This window comes from Carica papaya, chromosome 8 (assembly GCF_054855325.1).
Source record: "Carica papaya isolate Zhongbai chromosome 8, ASM5485532v1, whole genome shotgun sequence".
Taxonomy (NCBI): Eukaryota; Viridiplantae; Streptophyta; class Magnoliopsida; order Brassicales; family Caricaceae; genus Carica; species Carica papaya.
Window position 1 is genome coordinate 1,131,321 of NC_142316.1, and position 21,552 is coordinate 1,152,872.

The 21,552-nt window shown below is 34.8% G+C and overlaps 3 protein-coding genes across 6 annotated transcripts; 2 read left to right on the forward strand and 1 right to left on the reverse strand.

Annotated features, from left to right (window-relative positions):
- Positions 1-208: 208 nt before the first annotated feature.
- Positions 209-2,060, forward strand: LOC110806369 (Glutaredoxin family protein). Its single transcript, XM_022031197.2, has one exon. It carries the CDS (start codon positions 763-765, stop codon positions 1,591-1,593), a length of 831 nt encoding a protein of 276 aa, XP_021886889.1. The 5' UTR covers positions 209-762; the 3' UTR covers positions 1,594-2,060.
- Positions 2,061-3,782: 1,722 nt separating this feature from the next.
- LOC110806364 (Calcium-dependent ARF-type GTPase activating protein family) lies at positions 3,783-10,827 on the reverse strand. 4 transcript variants are annotated; one of them, XM_022031185.2, is made up of 11 exons: positions 10,509-10,827; positions 10,362-10,400; positions 10,101-10,194; positions 8,477-8,560; positions 7,312-7,396; positions 6,344-6,419; positions 5,664-5,827; positions 5,391-5,586; positions 4,867-4,983; positions 4,651-4,746; positions 3,783-4,422 (listed from the first exon to the last, which is right to left on the reverse strand). In XM_022031185.2, the coding sequence occupies exons 3-11, from the start codon at positions 10,141-10,143 to the stop codon at positions 4,141-4,143; spliced, it is 1,143 nt and encodes a 380-aa protein (XP_021886877.1). In that variant the 5' UTR covers positions 10,144-10,194; positions 10,362-10,400; positions 10,509-10,827; the 3' UTR covers positions 3,783-4,140. The 4 variants fall into 4 exon arrangements, with proteins under 4 accessions (XP_021886877.1, XP_021886876.1, XP_021886881.1 ...); XM_022031184.2 differs by having other exon boundaries at positions 10,101-10,207; XM_022031189.2 differs by having other exon boundaries at positions 8,477-8,557; positions 10,509-10,826.
- Positions 10,828-13,046: 2,219 nt separating this feature from the next.
- On the forward strand, positions 13,047-20,954 carry LOC110806371 (uridine 5'-monophosphate synthase / UMP synthase (PYRE-F) (UMPS)). Its single transcript, XM_088208784.1, has 6 exons — positions 13,047-13,979; positions 18,031-18,114; positions 19,476-19,558; positions 19,681-19,768; positions 19,862-20,116; positions 20,536-20,954. The coding sequence occupies exons 1-6, from the start codon at positions 13,191-13,193 to the stop codon at positions 20,662-20,664; spliced, it is 1,428 nt and encodes a 475-aa protein (XP_088064910.1). The 5' UTR covers positions 13,047-13,190; the 3' UTR covers positions 20,665-20,954.
- The last annotated feature ends 598 nt before the right edge of the window (positions 20,955-21,552 follow it).

The following is a 21,552-nucleotide window of genomic DNA, read 5'->3' on the forward strand; positions in this document are numbered from 1 at the left end:
TATATATTATAAAACAGTATAAATCAGTGTAACTATGGACTTGAAAACAGAGGGATTAGGTGGGTTTCAAATTTAATAGCCAACTGAAATTAAATAATAAATCACCATATTTATTTCAAAAAAAAAATAACAGAGAGTCACCTGCGTGTGTATATATATATATATATGTATGTGTGTGTGTGTGTGTGTGTGTGTGTATGTAATGATGATATGACAGCCGCGTTTTTCAAACAAAGGCGGTGAGCTGACCCAAAAAGCCTGTTCTTTTCTTTTTTGTTTTCTTCTTCCTCTTTTCCTCTCTCTGAAAATCAAATTTCTATCCAAACAAGTTCATGTCTTTTTCCTGCTTTCTTCCTTTTCTTCCGTTCTACGCAGCTTCACGTTTGAATCTTCTTTTTTTCATTTAGTATCTTTCTCTTTCCGTTTTCTTCAACAACCGACACCATATCTCCCGATTTTCATCCCAGAAAAACTCCGCCTGCGAAGCGAGGAATATCCACCTGAAGAAACGACATCGCTTTTTAACCCAACCATCATCTTCTCTGCCCGCGAATTACGCATCCGACACCGCTCTGGGGTACGGTCTCTTATCTGTCTTGTTTCTTGTTCTTGGTTTTGTTGGGGGCTGCGAAAGATTTTAGTTTGTTTTTCAATTCTGGGTTAGCCCTCGATTTTTGGGAAGCTAACCCGAAGCTGAAAAAAGAATTTTCCGCTGGAGGTTGTTGAATTCTTTGTTTCTGTTTCGTTTCTTGATTTGGGTTAATGGCGGAATTCGAAAACAACATGGAATTTACGGGAAAAGCTAAGTCTCGTCCATCCTCTACCTCATCTTCCTCCTTGTTCAGTCGTTCGCTTACCATTCACGCGACCTCCATTGATGGAACCCCCAAAGCCTACCCCAATCTCTCTCTCAACCGGACAACATCCATCACTAAATTCTACAATCCAATTGAATCGATGGGGAGTTCGATCAGAGGAAAGGTCAAGAACCTTTGCCGATTATTTGAATCCTCCAAATCCCCTAAATCCATTGCCAATGAATCACCGCAAACAAAGCTGAAATCCGTGAAATCCACCGTGCCTGATTTTAGGGTCTCTCCTTTTTCGAGTTTCAACTGCTCTACCATCCGGCTACCGGGCACGGAGGATCGAATTGTGGTGTATTTCACTAGTTTACGAGGAGTTAGAAGGACATACGAGGATTGCTATGCGGTACGGATGATATTCAGAGGGTTTAGGGTTTGGATTGATGAGAGGGACATTTCGATGGATTCAGCATACAGGAAGGAATTGCAGAGTGTTTTGGGGGAGAAGAATGTGAGTTTGCCTCAGGTTTTCATCAGAGGGAAGCATGTGGGTGGTGCTGATGTGATCAAAAGCATGTTTGAGATTGGGGAATTAGCCAAGATTCTTGAAGGGTTCTCTGTTAGAGAGCCAGGGTTTGTTTGCCAGGGTTGTGGGGATGTAAGGTTTGTGCCTTGTGGGAATTGTAGTGGGAGTAGGAAGGTTTTTGATGAGGATGAGAATATGCTCAAGAGGTGCCTAGAGTGTAATGAGAATGGATTGAAACGGTGCCCGGATTGCTGTTCATGAACAACCTGTTAATAAATGGTGATTTGTTCCTCACAAAGGATTTCATCAATGCATATATTCTGATGGTATGATTACATTATGAATTCAAAAGATATTTTGAATTCATAGGCTTTTTCTTTTCTTCTTTTTGTTGTTGTGGATTCATCGGTAAGGAACTGATGATGCTTGATTGTCAGAGTTGACAGGGTTATGACATTATAATAGCGTATGTGATCAAAATGCAGATTGGTTGATGCATTTTGATTGAATCTTATGTTTAAGGAGATTGGTTCTCCCTATAATTGATTGTAAATACTTAGTGTTATATGCTATAATGGATGTGTAAAAGCTTGGAAAAACAAAAAAGAAAAAAAATTTGTAATGATAATGGGTTCATTTAGTACCCTTGTCTATGTTCAATGCTTGTACTTAGATGTTCTTAAGTTTTCATATCGAACAATCTACTGCACTGGAGATATATTTCCTAATGCATTATCTTTGAAGTACCATTATTTAGGAATTGATTTTCAAATGTGTTTGTACATGAAATTCAACATAAGTTTGTTCCTTGTTGGGAATCGGAATGGTGTAGCAACCAACATATAATTGTTGTTGATGATTGATGGGGATTATCTTCGAGAACGATTGCTCTGTTCGCCTGATTACTCTCTTCTGAGTTGCTTGTTTTGGGATGCCTGTGATGTCGCCACAACTTTGGCGCATTTTTTAGGTTTTTAACTTTTAACTAATATTTGGGTCTATTGTTGTTCAATTCATAGTTAGTTTCTGTACATATCAATATTAGTTTTGATGCATACGATTTATAACATGATTTTATGAGCCACTTAACCCATCTTTAAAGTAGCTAGTATCTAGGAAGGACAATGGTTTGAAATGTGAGAACTTGGAGATGCTGCAAATTAATGGATTATTTCTGTTTTGTTCTAAATCATGTCTGTTTAATCGATTTTTTTTCGTTGTTAAAAAACTATCTATTTCGGATAGCATACCATTCTGATTAAAAAGTTAACGACTCGACCTCGAGTCTTATATTTCACTACTATTTCAATCTTTATGATTCGCCGGATACAATAGATTCTCATAATTTAGTTGTCAGCTTTCGGTGCATGAACTCCCTAAGTCTTAGCGGAATCTTTAGTAAGATTATGGCGAATCGAAGTTATAAAAATAGCTGAAAGTATTCTTCTTTTTGTTCGAAAATCTTCTATTTTTTCTGTTTTCTCTGCTGTTTAACCTTCCTTGCTTTCTTGCTTTGCTGAAACTTGACAGGGGATTTGATTGGTCATGTAGGATTTTAGCATCCATTTCCATTGAACTCCATAGTTGTTGATTGAATTTATGTTAAATGAGAAAAAGGGTAAGTTATGAAAATACATGGGTAGATTACAGGAGTTGAAAAATATGATTTATGAAAATATTCAAAATTTTAACTGTATATTTTGTAGTTAAATAAAATTATTCACAGTTGAATAAAATTTTATATATTTTTTATAATAAATATTGTTTTAACTTTAGGTGCAAAGAACTAAAAATTCTAAAAACTAATTTATTCGAAGCTTATTAACTAATACGAGGAAGAAGCTCATGTGTGCGCGCGTGTGGTACGTGTGTGCGCACATGTGTGTGGTGCACGTGCGCGCGCGTGTGTGGGTGCACGTGTGTGTTGTGCGTGTGTGCGTGCACGTGTGTGTTGTGCGTGTGTGCGTGCACGAGTGTGTAAACTTAGTCTATTGCGATTATAACGAGCCTTAACCTGATAGTTTCACCAAAACTATTTTCGGTTTCAAAGAAGTTAATATTATAAATTAATTATAATGAATTTATAATTTATATATAAAATATTTTTTAATAAAATTTAAATTAATTACTATTAAATAAAATATAAAAATTTTAATTATTAAATTATTTTATTATTGATAATGCAATTTATATATAAGATAATTAAATTTAAAAAAAAAACATTCGACCGAAAAAAAACACAAATAATTTATACTTTATAAACAAAGTTAAAATTGTAAAGTTAATTAATTACTTTTATTAAAATAGGTAAAACTATTTAAACATTTTCTAATCTACAAATCTACCTACTTTTTCATATATAGTTAAAACTATAAAAAAAAAATAGTTTGATTTAACATTTCTATTTGCATCAGCAATTAGTGTAAGAGACCTATTCACACAAACTAGCATCCTTCTGAACTTGAGCATGAAAAATCCATATATACACACACAAAAAGTACCATCCTTTCTGAGCTTGTGCATGGATGTACATCAGAATGGTGATACATGAATATGACATTAGAAGCTTCAGTTGCCAATGAACGTTCAAACTATCCAGCATAAGATTTGGGGAAATCCAGTTTGCCATTTGGATCGCAATTTTCTAAATCTACAATCGATCCATGTAACTTTCAGGGGGGAAAAAATGACCCCTAATCCTTTACTCTTTCAAATGGCACACAACTACGGGTGTGAAAAGAAAAAAATTCTGTCTCGGCTGCAAAGTGCTTCCTAGATTAAAGGTTCGTTTTAACCTCAAGTCACAAACTACTGAGTAAGAGGGACACATTCGAGCTCAATCTCTAGCACCCCCCTCTCAACATTCTGCAGTCTAAGACTGATTTCTTGTTTTACTTTTCCATCAACTAGGGTGATTATACCATCTTTTGCTAAGGTGTTGTCTATGCTTGCCACCCACTTCCCCAGCTGCATCGACTCGTTGATTGTTGAGCTCTCATAGGCTTTTGCAGCACTTACAAGCGGTTGAATGTCAATCTCGGCCTCCCCCATAAAGTCATCTGTCGAGAATGTATCCTTATCGTATACAAGCTGCATAACCATTCAGACAAAGTCTTAGTAAGATTAACTCAACAACAAGTCTAGAATTCAGTGTTACAATTGTTACGAAGGTATTAGAATCGACTGTTTGGAGTATTCAGAGTCTCCTAGATGGGAAAAGCCACGTGATGACTATTCGAACACTTCCTAGGCCTCTCCCTTGTATAAATCCATTGTTACCTTCCAAGCAATACTTTCCTTCCAGAAACTGAAACTCACCACTTTTAAAGGAGGGATGTGATCTGGGATTGATAACATTAGACTTTCATTCCAGACTGGATTTAGGTTGTTTTTTATGACACGCGTCTTCACTGACTGCAAAACGAAATTATAAAGAAGTACATCACTGACCAAAATGAAACTACATCTTGTTAACATGTTTAAGTTGAACATTATATTACTGTCAAGAGGTCCTTAAGGAGGAGAGAAGCTCACTTGGTGACCCAATGCAAGAATGACATACGGATCACTGCTCATCACATCTCGGACAGCCAGGTTGGTGCCTTTCACTACATTGACCTTTATCAGCCCAACGAATTCAACCATACCTGCCTATAAATAGTATATTCCAATACCAAGATTCAGCATACATATCATAGTGAGAACACATATGGCACATTTTTATATTTTTCCTTGCATGGTAACAACATTTCTATATTTGCTATCTAGTTAACACCTTGTTCCATTGCCTTTTAACTTGTACTATATGCAATAAAGGTATTCAATTTACAGCCTACTTATACTGCATTTAAATAATGATTAATAATTGGCAACCTAACAATTATTCAAGGATTAACCCATAAAATAGTAATTCAAATTTTTGTGAAATGTGTTAGATGCACTTGTTCAATCTTTCTTCCAAGGGAATTATCAGAAAGCAACTGCATCATAAAATTAGTAAATAAATAAGATAAAAAATTAGTGAAGAGGTAAATATTAATCAAATAGAAAAGTTTTACCAAGGAGCTGCTCTTCTTAGGGCCCTTGCTCTCAGAATCTTTCCTTCCCCAACTATTACGAAATGCATGTCCAATGCGATGTCTGGTAGAGCGGTGATTTGAAGAACAAGCTAGGGAGGATGCTGCATTTCTATTAGGATAGGGACACATGATCGGTTCCTTGGTATCCAAGAATTGCAGCTGCTCATATTTTCTCCTGTTTTCCAAGTAGAATCCCACTTTAGAACAAAAGAGGTTGTTGCAAAATGCTAAGACCAAATAACCTATAATTACCTAATGAAATCAGAACGCTCCTCTATGGAAGAGTCTGGTTTTGGTTTTCTGAGGTTACCAGGAAGACAAGCTTCGTACTTCTTGTTTGCTGTAGTATTACCACCCAGACCTGCCAGGGCATCAACTTGTTCATCTGTCCAGTCATCTAACTTCACAGATAGAACCTGGCATGATTTTTGATTGAATTAGGAAGCTCCGTAACAGAGAGAGAAAGTTCTCCAATTAGCCAACTGTTTTTACCCAAGGTTTACTCAGGTTATTATCCTTCCCTTAAAAGCAGCTAAAATGAATTTTCCTTTTCTGTTATTCTTTTTTTAACATTTAGAAACGGGAAGGAGGCAGGGCTTTGGGGCTAATGGACCTAATGTAATTTTCATCTTAATTGAATTGAGTAGGACTTAAATTGAATGTGGCCATATTCATAGATTTTTTTAAAAAAAAAAGAAGGAAAGAGCTGCCAGACTAGCAACATGGGATTCAGCTTCTGATTATGCTACTGGATTTTTCCACTTCCACACATTGTTTACATTTCTCTCTCTTTGACATTCTGTAGATAGTAACATATCTAACTTAAACTGAACTACAAGTACCTCAACCATGCTAGAAAGTACGAGACAAAACATATCTAAAAGAGTTATTATGAAATTCTGTTGTTCACGACAAGGTTAGAGATTGTCTACCTTTGATATATGCACCCCAAGGCTTCTATGTACCCCAGAACACTTGATACAGATAAATACTCCAAGACTTAATGATCTGATATCCACGAAAAGAAATAGTCAAAACAAGGTGAAGCCCAGGTTAAATATGTGATGAAGATGCCCTAACATGAGTTAATGCCATCATGAATTGTGGAAGGGATCATACTCTGAACCTTCTCTATTAAGAACTCAAATAATGGCAATTGGGAGAGAGAGAGAAAGAGAAATGCACAGAAATCAAAAGTGCAAGAAGAATGCTAGTAGAAGCTTCCTTATTTGTACTATTAGAAAGCAAAATACACACTCTTCAGCTCAGTATCAGCATATGCATGATTAAGCATGCAAGTAAAAATTTAAAAATTCTTAGTGTATACCCTCATGCGCATATTTCAATGTTTACATAATATTAGGTGTTCATGATGCATGATTGACATTTTCTTAACAATTTATTGACACCCTATTGAATATCAAGTCCAATACAAAAAAACATTAAAAAAAACAAAGCAGAAAACAGAGGTAAACAGTATTACACTTAACAATCAACACATACACTTCACCTCTATTTAATCTGAAGTTCTCTGCTGATGTGAGTTAATCTTTATCCAAAAGCTACCATTTAGTGAACAAACAATACTTACACCAATTTTGAATCAGGTGGTCCACAATTCGTGCACTTTATTGTGTACATAAGTTGTTACATGTTCATGAGGCCACATTGACAATTTCTTAAAAGTCTACTGATACCTTACTTAACATCACTTGATCAACACAAAAACAAAAAAAAAAAGGAAAAAGCAAAAAAAAAAGGTAAACAGAATATTACACTTAACCATCAACACATGCACTTTGCCTCTATTTAATCTGATTTTTTTCATGTATTTCAAATCTTATCTGGGCGAGCAAATCTTTATCTAAAAATTATCGTTTCATGAACAGACAATACTTACACCCATTTTGGATCAGGTGATCCACAATCTGCGCAGAATTTGTTGCCAGACTGCTTCAACAGTTTCTCAAGCCTCCCCTGGGTACCTAATTGAACAAAATTGAACTTCATCAAGTGATACCCCCAAAAAAGCTAAGAGAAAATATAAAGTCAATCCCTAAGCCATCTCCTAACCCCCCAAGAGTCTTAGAAAGAGAGATCATTAGGTTTACAAAAGCTGGTAAGAATTTTTAAATTGTTAAATGAGGTCAACCATTTGAGTTCTAATAAACAGTTGCAGCTGACTATTAGCTCCATCCATTATTGGCTTCAATTTAATCTTTTTTAAAGAAAAATAGGAACAAACGGTTTCAAACTTCCTTAGTTTGGTTGAAGAGCAAAGAAGTCTAACACATTACAGCACCGAATTTTAGTCTTTTCATCTCTGAATGCTCTTGCAATAATATGTCATCAGACAGGCTAAATTTTTAAAAATTCCTTTCAGATAGAAAGACAATAGCATCCAAGGGTTTAGTTCTTTCCTGATTTGCATGGTAAAAAATTATCCTTCAGCAGATAAAAGATTGCAATTACAAACTAGTGAACAAAATCTGGATCCATGTGATTATAACAGCTGTATCTGCTAGTTTTCTTTAGTTTTAGACCAAATAGTTAGATGTAATGGCTGCAGGGTCACTGGACTGATCTGAATAGTCACAGCAAGAGGTTCAGATAATAAAGAAAATATACGAACATCACTAAACACCCATCCATCAAATAAATTGCAGCTAAAGGCCCCAGAAAAAAATATGGCAAAAAGGCACAATGCACCTAATTTACGGATTTTCTCTCCAAGAATCAGTCTACATCATTTCATGGAAGGGATAAACTTATGCTCTAATATGCAACTTAACAACATCAAGCCTTGGGGATTCAAATTTGCAGTGAACTTCATCCCAAAAAAGGAAAGAAGTTGGCTATGATTGGATGAGAAAAGAGGTGGGGTGAATCGATCGCGCAGTATGTCACTGAGCAGTTTCATGGGCCTCCAGAAGGTCCTCATTTTGGATTCACTGTTTGCTTTACTCTGAAATAATGTAAAGTAGCTCCTCATGGATCCAGGACCTCTAAGACTTAAGCATCAGTTTGAAAGAGTATTTCAGACATAAAATCAAAGCTCAACATACCAGAAGATGTCTTTTGATCCTTTTGATTCCTCCAACTTGGTGCATCTGAGCACAGAAGATCATACAGGCAGGACTCCGGTTCTTCTAGTATTAAACGTTTAGCCAATAAAAAACACCATCAATGAGTAACAGGCACAGGATGATTATGAACATTAATTCATCAAGGGGAATTTGTCCTTAATATCAAAAAAAAATTATACCAGAAAGGAAAATAAACCAACAAGCTAAAAAAGCATGAGTTTCAAACAACAAAAGAATCATGCTGCCAGCAAAATTAATTAGTCATATTTAATGAGAAACTCTCTCATGCATTACCCTCCCAATGACGATAAATTTTGTCCTACTTGATACAAGCATTTTCTCATAAAATAGTTATGACATGTGAATACAATGAACTGAGACAACATTATTATTTACTATTGACTGAATATATACGCTCAAGTTCCACAAGGTCCCTCAGTCAAAGTTGGATAACATACACAATCAGAAGCTATACAATGATGGAAATAAATTAAGCAGCTAAAATTGAGAAGCAAAAGCTTTTTCACCATAATTAGAGGTCAAAATCCATAATTCACTAGATGAGAAGCCACATAAGAGGCCTAAACATTAATCCTCTCTATATCAGATAAATGTTACACACTCTTCAGCAGCATATTGCACCAAGTTATTTTCTTTTTTCTTTCTTCGGAAACCAATTGACATTAGGTTATGTTTCCAATGCTCGACAACCAAAGGACATACTAACAAATGAAGATGAAAATCAGCAGTTGATTCTGCAACTTCTCATTTGTAAAAGGTAACCCACTACAACTACAGCTTTTAGATGAGCTTATGAAAAAGCACTTGTACTGGAATGTCAAAAATATGCCAAATGCACAAATGATAAACACCATATAACAAGACATTGCAAGCAAAAAGCAATAAACCACAGTAATATTTATTCTACACAAGCATCAGATGCAGTTGATCTAGGGAACAGGTAAAACAACCAATACAGCATAAATGGCATTCCTTTCAAGCCTTGAAGAAAGGAAGACTTTAGAATCTCCCTTTAGTAGGCCAACATAAGATTGCAAGAGAGCAGGAGGGTATATCCTACGAATGTACCAAGATTCTCAATGATTCACTAAATAATCTGTTTTACCTTTTTTTCCCAAATCACTAAAAAGCAATCAAAGTCCTTTTGATATTCAAATAAATTACAAGCCATCTATGTTTTACCACACATTGCCCTATAATCCATACACCACATGCAGCTGAACTGCAACTTCTCAATCCATTTGCCTTAATTCTCTTTCTAAATATCAGAAATGAGAAGCTTTGCTTTCACTAAACCATCAGTTGGACAGTAAATTGGGCAATGTGCTTACTATCATAGTTATTCTGATCTATGACTTCTTTCAAAAACGTTACTATGATTTACTTGAATAAATTAATGGTTTCTCCCAGAAAAGTTGGTTTTCTGCAATCAAATCTCATTTGGCCATTAGAGGATCTGTTGTCAGTTCCTCCTACGGAATTTTTCAGAATGACAAAACACAGCAGGAAGAGATCAAAGAATGTTCTTTCCAGTCAAACTGGATCTGCCAAAAGGAAATCAACGATCAAAATCAAATATTACCTTCATCATTGACTGGTTCAAAATTTTCTTGCTGGGTAGACATCTCCAGCCTCTAAAAATGACCCAAATCATGAATATCCACAGCTGCTACAATCTGGGGATAAAATCTGCCTCAAAAACAATATTGGGCACCCAGAAAGACAAACGATTTCACAAAAATTCCAGGAACATGCATCTGTTAGGCCTCTTAGAAAGAAAATGAAACAACCCAACTAAAATGAACAGAAAATGTAACAGTAACAACAATCAGAGGGTCCTCACAGATAATATCATTGAAGGATTTCTCAATCAATCTCCTTCCTGAACGCCAAACACAAGGAAGGAAAAATCAAATAAATCCTGAATCAATACATAACTAACAACAGGAAACCAACTAAAACAATAACACCCATTAAAAAGAAAACTTACAATAAAAGAAGAAACTAAAGAACGTAATGGATTTTCAGAAGGGAATCCGATTGGAAGCTATAAATTCTTCTAAATTTGATATAATTTCAAATCAAAGGAAAAACATGGAGTGTGATTTGGCCAACAAGAGGGAATATTTGTTTGTGATTATTGTTTGGGAAGAGAACAAAATTGGAGATTCAATTCAAAGAAAAATTATGGTAATGGAATGATGAGGAAGAATCTGCAAATTGGTTCCTTCTTCATTTTTCTAATCTTTTATTGTTATTTTTCAATTATTAGAAAGAATGGGAGACGTGCCTCCAAAAAAAGTCAAAGATGGGATTTTGAGGAAATGGAGTCTTTCTTGGTCATAATTTCGTGAACAAACGCTAATGCCGTCCTTATCCCACGCGCTCTATACTCACGCGCGAGATTAATTTTATTTTCTTTTAAATCAAATACAAATATAAATCTAATATTTATTGTATTTCTTTTTTATTGAATGTTATATTTCCTTTTTTAAATAAATAAAGTCTACAATCTAACATTATATTATACAATATTAGTGAAATTATAGGCCAAGGTCTCACCATTTTCCTAAACTTTCTAATTTTAATGTAGATAATTTATTTTTAAATAATTAAATCGAATAATAAATTAATTTGATGTATGAATAAATTATTAATAATGTTAATTGTATTGTCAAAATTTCGTCGAATCTAAATGATATAATGTTCTATTAAAATTTTGCTTTAAAATATATTCCACTAGAAGCGTACAAAAAATTTCTGACTGATTTAGAACAAATTATTTATAAAAAATATTTTATGTAGTAATGTAATTTCTCGGTTAAAGAAATTTATTTAACCAATTTAATATTTTAAATTAAAGAGTATTGGAGTTGGTTGTTAACGATTATATTCTCACACACCTCTATCTCGTGGTGTACTTATTTTATGTATCTTTAATTTTTATAAAAAGAGTCGGAGTTTTAAAAAAAAAGTAAGATATCTAAAACTATTAAAAGTAAAACTTACTTCATGTTTAAATATAATTTTTTAAAAAAAAAAATTATTTTGAGTTTCTCTCTATATTTTTTTATGCATAAAAAATGTGTATACTTGTTAAAATAAAAAATAATTTAAAAAATGATGGTGAATTATATATATATATATATATATATATGTACTTTGAAACAATAGAACATATTTTCTAAGTTATATCATACTTTTATTATTGTCTTAAAAAATGATATAACACTTTTCACTCATAAATGTGATATATTTTTAGGTTTTTTATATATTTTTAATTTTTTATTAAAATTTAAAATATATAATATTTTATAACATATATATATATATATACACAATACCTACATAGTCTCAATTAGATTTTTAAAACTCAAATATGAACTTATTTTTTCTAGTTGAGTAGATTTTTGATCCAACCCAAATCGATTTGTTTTATACTATGTTAAAAATTAGTTTATAAAAAAATAGAGGTTTAAATAAGAAGAGAATTGTACAAATGGTACATTATACGACTAAATGGTCAAAATTACCCTTTTATATAAAAAAGAAGAATAAAAATACCTAATTTCAGCCTCAATTTACGAAAAATATTCAAATTGCACGATGAACTTATTTTAAGTTAAATCAACTCTTAACTTTAAAAAATATTTAAATTGCATTTTTCATTATTATTACCAATTAATATCGTCAACGACTACATATACTTGCTAACATGTATAAGTAGGTATTACGTGGATGTCATGTCACCACTCGTGACATACATGTCTGCTAACTCAAAAATACATCACAAGTGACCCTAAAACCTTACTTAGCACCAAACTATTGCAACCTGTAGAGGAATTAAACTACTTTCATCGCCTTCATTCGCGTTGTGAAACTCTCTAAATTCCAACCAATATTTTTATGAATCAACTTGAATATGAAAGAAAGGTATCAAGTCCATCAACATCTTGTTTCACTTAAATGAAGAGAAATAGGTAATAAAGGGACGAGAATCACGCAGATACATCCTTATGTTTCATAAATAAAAGATTTTAAAGTGATCGTGAAGATGCAAGATTATGATAAGAGTTGAAGTTGTTTACTTGATTTTAGAATAGAGCATTACACGATGGAGGTTGTTTGTTTTTTGAGGAATCATGGTGATATTGAAGAGATCTGAGTTTAAAAGGCAAATAGAGCAAGAAACAAAAGACTAGAGAGGAAAGTGAGAGGAAACGGCAAGAACCCAACTATCTAAGTCGGCTTGCACTTGTGAATGTTTCATAAAAAAAAGTACACGTTACTAGAGAAAAATGAGTGCTCGAAGTTGGTTAGATAAATTTGATCAATGAGAGAATTTTTATACGGGTTAACATGAATATCATGTATTATTAATATGTACGGATATTTAATAGTATTATTTTTTTTTACTATGATCATCTATGTATAGTTTAAAATATAAGAGTTAATTTAAAACTTAAAAAAATTCAGAGTGCAATTTGGAAAGGTGAAATCAGTATTTTGACCAAAAAAAAAAAAGAAGTAACTTCAAAAAGAAGTTTGGGCAGCTCAATCCAATAGATCCAAAAACCCTACAAAAATCCTCTCCGCAGTCCCCCATCCCCGCTCTTCATCAGCAGCAGCAGCAGCAGCAGCAGCAGCAGCAGTCTTCCTCAGACACCAAGAGATGTCAGGAATGGAGTCTCTCATCCTGCAACTTCATGAGATATCCGCCGTGAAGTTCGGGAACTTCAAGCTGAAATCCGGCATCTCCTCCCCAATCTATATCGATCTTCGTCTCATCGTCTCTTATCCCTCCCTCCTCGGCCAGATTTCTCAATCCCTAATCTCTTCCCTCCCTACCAACACCACCTTCGACCTCGTCTGCGGTGTCCCCTACACTGCTCTCCCTATCGCTACATGCGTCTCTGTCTCCAACAACGTTCCCATGCTCATGCGTCGCAAGGAGGTCAAGGACTATGGCACCTCCAAGTCCATCGAAGGCCATTTCCAGAAGGATCAAACCTGTCTCATCATCGAGGACTTAGTCACCAGCGGAGCCTCCGTGCTCGAGACCGCAGCCCCCCTCCGCGCTGCGGGGCTCAAAGTGAGCGACGCGGTGGTGCTCATCGACAGGGAGCAGGGTGGGAGGCAGAACCTGGAGGAGAATGGCATCAAGTTGCACGCCATGATCATGCTGACAGACATGGTTAGGGTTTTGAAGGAGAAAGGGAAGATCGGGGAGGAGATGGAGGGGGTCGTGATGAGGTTCCTGGAAGAGAATCATAAGGTCTCGGTCCCAAATGTCGAGAAATTTGGGGCTAGGGTTAGGGTTCCCGGATATGGGGAAAGAGCAAAACTGTCCAAGAATCCCACGGGGAAGAGACTTTTTGAGATAATGGTGCGGAAAGAGAGCAATCTTTGCTTGGCTGCTGATGTTGGGACCGCAGCTGAGTTGCTTGACATCGCCGAGAAGGTGCGCAAATCTTTCTCTGTCATTTTCCGTGAATTTCTCGGGAAAGTTCTCTTGTTTTCTTTTTCTGTGTTCCCCGGCAAGTTTATATGTTCTATGATATTTTCATTTCCATTTTCACTTTCACTTGCTTAGCACAAGGCAATGGTAGAAGGGTTTCATTCTAGGCGCGTGACCTATACTTTCAGTTTCCCGGGAGATATTTTGGGTAAACTGTTCTTTTCTTAGGTCGGGTGAAGATAAGACTCTCATCCAAGTTAAATGTTTTTAACATTAGCAGTCACTAATTTATTTTGCTAATATGCAAATTTAATATTTACACTATGTTTGGATCGTAGTAAATTATAAGATTTTAATGTATAGTATTATACGGGTGTGAGAAAATATATTTATTTCAATTTTTAATGATAACAAACAGTATCTGACTGTTAAATTTGGGATGAATTTTAAAACTATCGAATCGCTGGTGCCTGAATGACAGGTTACTTTTTTTCCCTTTATACCTCCCATATAATATACTTAATTCTATTTTTATCATCATAATTTATTATTTATTTTATTAAATATTAAAATTTAATTTATAATAATTATTTATTTAAATATAAATATGAGTATATTGGCAAATAATTTAATTTTTTTTATTATATACTTTTTATATACCACTTATTATTACATAAATAGGTAATGATAAATTAGTAATTTGACTGAAAATACAAGCATACTATTCTATCATCCAAACAAAAATATGTTATTAACATACATTAATATACAATAATTCAAATATAAAAAAATTTTGTCATCCTCATCCTATGTTATTCTCATCTAATTACTGTCATTACTATACATTAATTAACCATAATTAAAATTTATCCAAACAAGATGTTAGAAAAAATTCTATCTAGCATTGCCATATACGAAAGTGATTCAATGAAAAAGTAATTTTTTTTTCATAAGAGCTATTAATATTTTTTAAGTGTATAAATACCAATTCAATCACGGACATTCTGCAATTAAATATATAGTAAGTGGAGAGGACTAAATTCAACCGTTATATTTGCATAGAATATTTTTCTTTTAGACATGATCTGTCAAATGGGATTCAGCATCTGTGTCTGGGCACCTCCATAGTCATGATTCCCTACTTGAGGATTATTTCTAGACCTGGTTTGTCAAGCGGGACAAGTTTATTTGTGCCCTCAGCCATCATTTCCCATTTGCTGTAGCTAGTAAATTTAGTTAATTTTTTTAGTTTCCTTTTTCCAGATTAAGCTGAAGACTTAAGAGAGTAGCTTGCAAAAAGGGGTCCGAACCAGGGGTTCTGCACCTCACCCGTAGGGAAAAGAAGACCTATGAATCCTATTTGGATAGTGAATTTTCTTTCTTGGGTAATAAATGAATTCTGTGTTTATTTTGGCTTTACAGTGGGAAATATGATTGTGTCATCGGATCCTAGGGAACCAATCTCCTGAGGCCTCATGTGCTGAATGAAGTTGCCACTGAGGATTAGTAATTTTGTAATAGGGCTTTTACTTACATTTGGGCCATAACTTTTAGGCACACCAAATCAAATCATAGCATACATGTTTGATATGTATAAATATTCACAGTTTTAGTTATTTGAAGCATGATAGAGATGAAAAGGAATAATGATTTCGAGTAGCATAACATCTCACTAGCTATTGAGTAGCACTGCCACTGAGGATTGTTTGTAATAGGGCTTCTTAGTTTCATTTGGGCCATAACTTTTAGATACGCCAGATCATAGTACAGTGCAGTTGTTTGAAGTATAAATATTCACAATATAGTTACAAGATCAAGCACAGAGTTAGGATACAAAACATTGGCAGAAGGGGTATATGAGATACTATGGTTGAAGAGACTCTTGGAAGATCTAAGGGTCAAGTGGGATGGCTCAATGCACCTTTACTGTGACAACAATGAAGGCTTGCCCACAATCCTGTACCGTGTGACAGAGCAAAACACATTAAAATTGATAGTCATTTATCAAAAAGAAGCTAGACAGTAGCCTGATATGTACTTCCTCTGTACCCAACAAGTTACAGCTTGTAGAACTATGGACTAAAGGCTTGAATAGTCCAACATTCCATGATACTTACTCCTTGTGTGGTCACCAAGTTACAACTTGCAGACGTGTTGACTAAATACTTGTGTAGTCCAACATCGCAGACTATCATTACCAAAATATACTTAATGTATAAATAAGGTTAAACTATATTAAAGAGTATTAAAGTAAAATATACCTTTTATGATTAATTGTAGTTTTCCTTGTTCTTGTCTCTAGAACTTGTAGATATAGGAACATATTATTCAATGAGAATACAACACAATTATTCATGAAAAGATGTATTTTGTTAGGCTTCCAGGTAGTATCAAGACTTAACATCAAACTTGCCAAGTCTGTGTTGGTGAGACTAGGTGATGGGAGAGATGCAAGCAATTTGGCTAGTATTCTGATATGTAAATGTGTAGAGTTGTTTATCAAATATTTGGGATTGCTGTTGGGAACCAAATATAAGGAAGTCTCATATCAGAATCTAATGTTTGCACATTTTGAATAGTGGTTGGCTGGATAGAAGAGAAACTTTCTACCAAAGGGGAGAGACTTACTCTCATCAGAAGCATAATGGCCAACGTACCTATTTATTATGTGTCTCTGATGATGATCCCTGAGAGTTTGGCCAAGAGGCTGGAGTCCACACAGTACAGTTCTTATGGGGAGACTTCGAGGAGAAGAGGAGATACTATTTTGTGGCTTGGAACGAGGTCAAGAAGTAAACTCAACTTGGTGGATTGGGTGTGAGATCATTGTTTTAGGTTAATAGAGCTCTCTAGGGGAAATAGCTTTCGAGATTCATGAACAAAGATGGTAGTCTTGGGTGGATGGTGATTAATGCGAATTTTGGTACTGTGGACTGGGGGTGGTTCACTAAAAAGGGGTCTAGAACCCATGATATTGGGATATAGAAAAAGATTTGCATGGATAAAAGGAAATTCCAAGACTGCATCAAATTGAGGGTTGGCCACAAGGTCAGTTTATGACAATGGCGCGTGGTCGAAAGGTGGTACTCTCAGAGTTTAGTTTCCTCAGGTTTATGCTATTGCTCAGTACAAGGATGCAGTGTTCCAGGACTCCTATGTTGGCAATATGGAATGGGGAGTGTTTTGCAGACGTCACTAGGAATCTAAATAATTGTGAAGTTATAGAGTGCAAAGACTTACTCCTTGCCGTTGCTAGGGTAAGGTCTTATGGATAAAAGAGCAACCCCTTTGGAGCCTCAATACTAGGTGGATTTTCTTTGTTAGATCCTTCTACAACCACTTTATCCATATTGCCATTCAAGCAAATTTAGAAGGTTAATCTATTGCCCCCAAATTGCCTTTTTTTTTTGCATGGAAGGCAGTCAAAGGGTAGATTCTAACTCTGTACAAGCGGATTAGGAGGGGAAGGATTCTGGTTAATAGTTGTTATTTATGCAAAAGGGATACATAGTCGTGCAACCATATTCTATTGTGATATCCCTTTATCTATAGACTTTGGGCCCTTATTTATGGCATTTTCGGCATTTAATTGAGTGATGACTGGCTCTATGAAGGACATTTGAGCGTGGAAAGGAATCAAATGGTGTGAAGAAGCACATCGACCTTATCTCCCTTGCCACATTTTGGGTGGTCTGGAAGGGAAAAAATATGAGAGCTTTTGAGGGCAAGGAAATGGGTTTCCATAAGGTTAAAGATAGATAGTTCCAGAACCTAGGTTTTTTTATTAAGGGTCATCCTCTTTACTCCTCTTAGGATCTTGGGACCTTTTTGACATTTTAATTAATATGTAAATACTTTGTATATGTGTTGACATCCTTTGGTGCCTGTAAATGAATCTTATTATACTTTCTATTTCGAAAAAAAATTATCAGTTGTTTGTTTATACATGTTGCATGATTAATCTGATATGCCTGTGTAGATATACCTCACACAAAAATATTTTCTTTCCCCCTTTCCTTTATTACTATTGATTTTTTTGCCAATTTCTATGCAGGTTGGACCAGAAATATGTTTGTTGAAAACGCATGTTGACATATTGCCTGATTTCACTCCAGATTTTGGTTCAAAACTTCGCTCTGTATGACTCCAACCTCAATTACCTTCTTATTTTTTTTATCAGAAAATTTGTTATTTATACTTACATTATTGCATTCTAAAATATGTGCCATAAAATTTATTTATTTTGTTTCATTTGGTGCTGTTAACACTACATTGAGAATCTAGGGACTGACAAATTGATAATTACATGGAGTTTCCAATTTAAAGGGCTTGTTTACATAAACTGAAGAGGTTTACTTCAAGAAGGTTTTTGACCGTGTTTCTATTACACATATGCATTAAGAAGGTTTTTGACTATGTGCATTGTGCTTATTGATGGTTCCAATTTCCGATATGTCCCCAGTTGAAAATAGCCATTTCCATGGCATCTAGCAATTACGTGCATGTTCCATTTCTCAGTGAAGATATTAATTTCATGAATATGATATGTACCAAAAATCTAGATTTTTTGTGTTCATGCCATTAAATTCATTTTTCTGCTACCTGCTACTACTCTCTGTTCGCTTTTATTCTCTAGAGAAAATCTTCATCAAATGCAGTTTGGCATCCTTTGCACTTCCAGCTAGTATCTGTATGTTTCACAATGCATCATACTGGGTGTAGGTTATTTTATTTGTCTAGTCATGTGCACGGGGTCAACTGAGGAATTCCTTGTAATTTTTCATGTGTTTCAGTCATAATATTAAGTCCATTTTAGGAGTAGAAGAAGACAAAAAGAGAGATGGTCGGAAATTTTTAGGAAAGTTTCTTTCCATATATTAAAAATTTGAATACAGCAAAAGGATTCATGTAACTAATTTTAAATTGGTGGTAAAAGGGCTTAATTTGGTTTAGTTTGGTTCATATAGTAATGCCAGGCACTATTCAGACAAAGTCCACATGTTTATGGTATGGGACTAGTAGGGATCAGAGGCCCAGCTGTAGTACTGTGGCTCAAAGAACTGCCATTTGTGAAATTTCTTTCTCGTTACTTCATATGCTGATGAAAAGCATGACCATCTCCAAGCTGTAACTTCCCACCATCCGGTGTTATTTCATCTTTCTCCAGTTGAACTACCCGCAATAAATGCATTGCATCTTGATGTTAGTCCTTTATCTTTTAAAGTCTAACTACTTGAAACAAATGATAAATGTGTAGCATATGAATTTGAAAAGATAGTATCCTGGGAATAAAACTCCACTATATTAAGATTTTGATTTGAAGAGAACATATAATCACACTGAACTTAATTGATTTGAGCTGGTTTTATATTGTTGTTTTTACGAGCTTTTGAACATTGTGAGATGGTGGTGTTGTTTTTATATCTGGAAGTGATTCTGCCATAAGTTTTCTTATTTTAAGTTTTCTAACTTATCTCTGTTGTACTTTTTCTAATTTAGATTGCAGATAAGCATAATTTCCTAATATTTGAAGATCGCAAGTTCGCAGACATTGGTAACACTGTCACAATGCAGTATGAAGGGTAAGATATCTTTTCTTCCTTATTTTTTTTTTAAAAAAAAAGATTTCTTTCCTTCCTAGTCCATAGTTCCCTTTCTATAAGTTACCTTGCTTTGCCTGAATGTTATTTCTCCTGTTCTCTAGAGGTATCTTTCACATATTAGATTGGGCTGATATAGTCAATGCTCACATAATTTCTGGCCCTGGAATTGTGGATGGACTGAAATTGAAGGTTGGAATTAATGGTCCACCTCACCTTTCATTTGATGCATGAGAGTTCCTCAGAATCGTTGCTTATTCTTGAGTATTCTGAAATTGTGTTTAGGGTTTGCCACGTGGTAGGGGCCTGTTGTTGCTTGCTGAAATGAGCTCAGCCGGAAACTTTGCCAAGGGAGAGTACACCACCGCAGCTGTGAAAATTGCTGAGGATCATTCTGATTTTGTCATTGGATTCATCTCAGTTAATCCAGCGTCATGGCCAGGGGCACCTGTAAATCCAGCATTTATTCAGGCCACTCCTGGCGTTCAAATGGTAAAGGGGGGCGATGCTCTTGGCCAGCAGTATAACACCCCATACTCTGTAAGTTACCTTCAATATCACGAGTATGGGTTCTACCCTATCAAAATGCACACACTTTGAGAGAAGCTTTATGAAATCCATAATTTTAGTGAGCAAACTGGCTGCATTGTTTCAGAACATAATCCTTGTTTAGCCTGCCAAAAAATTACAAACCTGAGTCCAACTTCAGTCCAGATGATATTCTAGATCCATAAATGGCTCATGTAGTTAGTAGCTACTTCCGTTATTTAATTTGAATTGTCAAATTGACATGCTACATCAACTGAATTTTCTACTAAATGGTCTATGTTTTAGGAGTCAAAATAAATCTTAATTGTGAAATTGGAGAGAGGCCCTTGTCTTTCAATTTCATCATTGTTTTAATGATTTGAAATTGTTGAAAAGTTTTAACAACCATTATGTGAATTCTTCTTTATCAGGTTATTTATGATAGGGGAAGTGATATAATAATTGTGGGCCGTGGAATTATTAAGGCAGAAAATCCTGCAGAGGTGGCTCGCGAATACCGACTTCAAGGATGGGATGCATATCTGGCTAAATGCAAATAATCCTTCTGTTAGTCTTGTTCACAAGGTGCATGCTTAACTTGTTTGTCTAATGGGATTGTCATCTTTGGCCTCATTTTGTTTTACAATAAACTTAGAGAACTGCTGAGTCTTGTTTTTGCACACAAACACTCTTTTCAAGTTTAGCTATATATATATATATATCTGGGTGAGATTTTTTTTTTTCCACTCTTCCTCTTTCTGGGTTGACCAAATGGAGTTGGTGTAGGTCCTCATCATGACTTTCTTTCAAGGGATTGAGATAAGAAATGAACTCACGAGACATTGCATAATTCATCTGTGGTTTCATATTTTTATGTTTAAAATTATTACAAATATGATGTTCATTTAGAAATGAATTTCATGTCAGATTTAAGTGCATTTCAAATTTTATTTAATTCAGTAGAATCTGGAATTGAAACTGGGGAGCAAATTGATTTTACAAAAGATATAGATTTTATTTACATTTTCACATTTTTATTCACATTATGCAAATGAAATATAGATTTGAAAATGAAATCTCTACTTGGAACTTGTGCTTCAAAATGATGGAGTTTGGAGTAAAACAATTGAATTATTTGCATCCTTATGAGTTTGGATGGATATACAGATTAACTTTTGAGTTTTTATGATCTACCAACTAAACCATATCACTCATACTTTCTGCCTTCTCTTGGAGAAACTAATATCATATCCCGACTTTCTTGGACCTTGAATGTCTGACCTCCTGCCCATATGGTTCATGCATATCACATTCGAAGAAACAATTTCTATTAATTATCTTATACTGTTTGATAGAAAGCTCTGTTCAGCCAACCATCTCCCACATCCTTCAAGTAACTGAAAGCTCGTGTTGTCAAAGCTCTGTTGCTCTTTCCACTTCTACCATTT

What these genes read in the sequence shown, in the direction of transcription:
- LOC110806371 (XM_088208784.1), top strand. Translation starts at nt 13,191, where the DNA reads ATGTCAGGAATGGAGTCTCTCATCCTGCAACTTCATGAGATATCCGCC. An exon ending in TGCTTGACATCGCCGAGAAG is followed by an intron (nt 13,980 to 18,030) that starts GTGCGCAAATCT and finishes ATTTCTATGCAG; the next exon opens with GTTGGACCAGAAATATGTTT. An exon ending in GTCACAATGCAGTATGAAGG is followed by an intron (nt 19,559 to 19,680) that starts GTAAGATATCTT and finishes CCTGTTCTCTAG; the next exon opens with AGGTATCTTTCACATATTAG.
- LOC110806369 (XM_022031197.2), top strand. Translation starts at nt 763, where the DNA reads ATGGCGGAATTCGAAAACAACATGGAATTTACGGGAAAAGCTAAGTCT.
- LOC110806364 (XM_022031185.2), bottom strand. Translation starts at nt 10,143, where the DNA reads ATGTCTACCCAGCAAGAAAATTTTGAACCAGTCAATGATGAAG. An exon ending in TTGGGGTGCATATATCAAAG is followed by an intron (nt 5,828 to 6,343) that starts GTAGACAATCTC and finishes AAATCATGCCAG; the next exon opens with GTTCTATCTGTGAAGTTAGA. An exon ending in ACATCCCTCCTTTAAAAGTG is followed by an intron (nt 4,423 to 4,650) that starts GTGAGTTTCAGT and finishes ATGGTTATGCAG; the next exon opens with CTTGTATACGATAAGGATAC.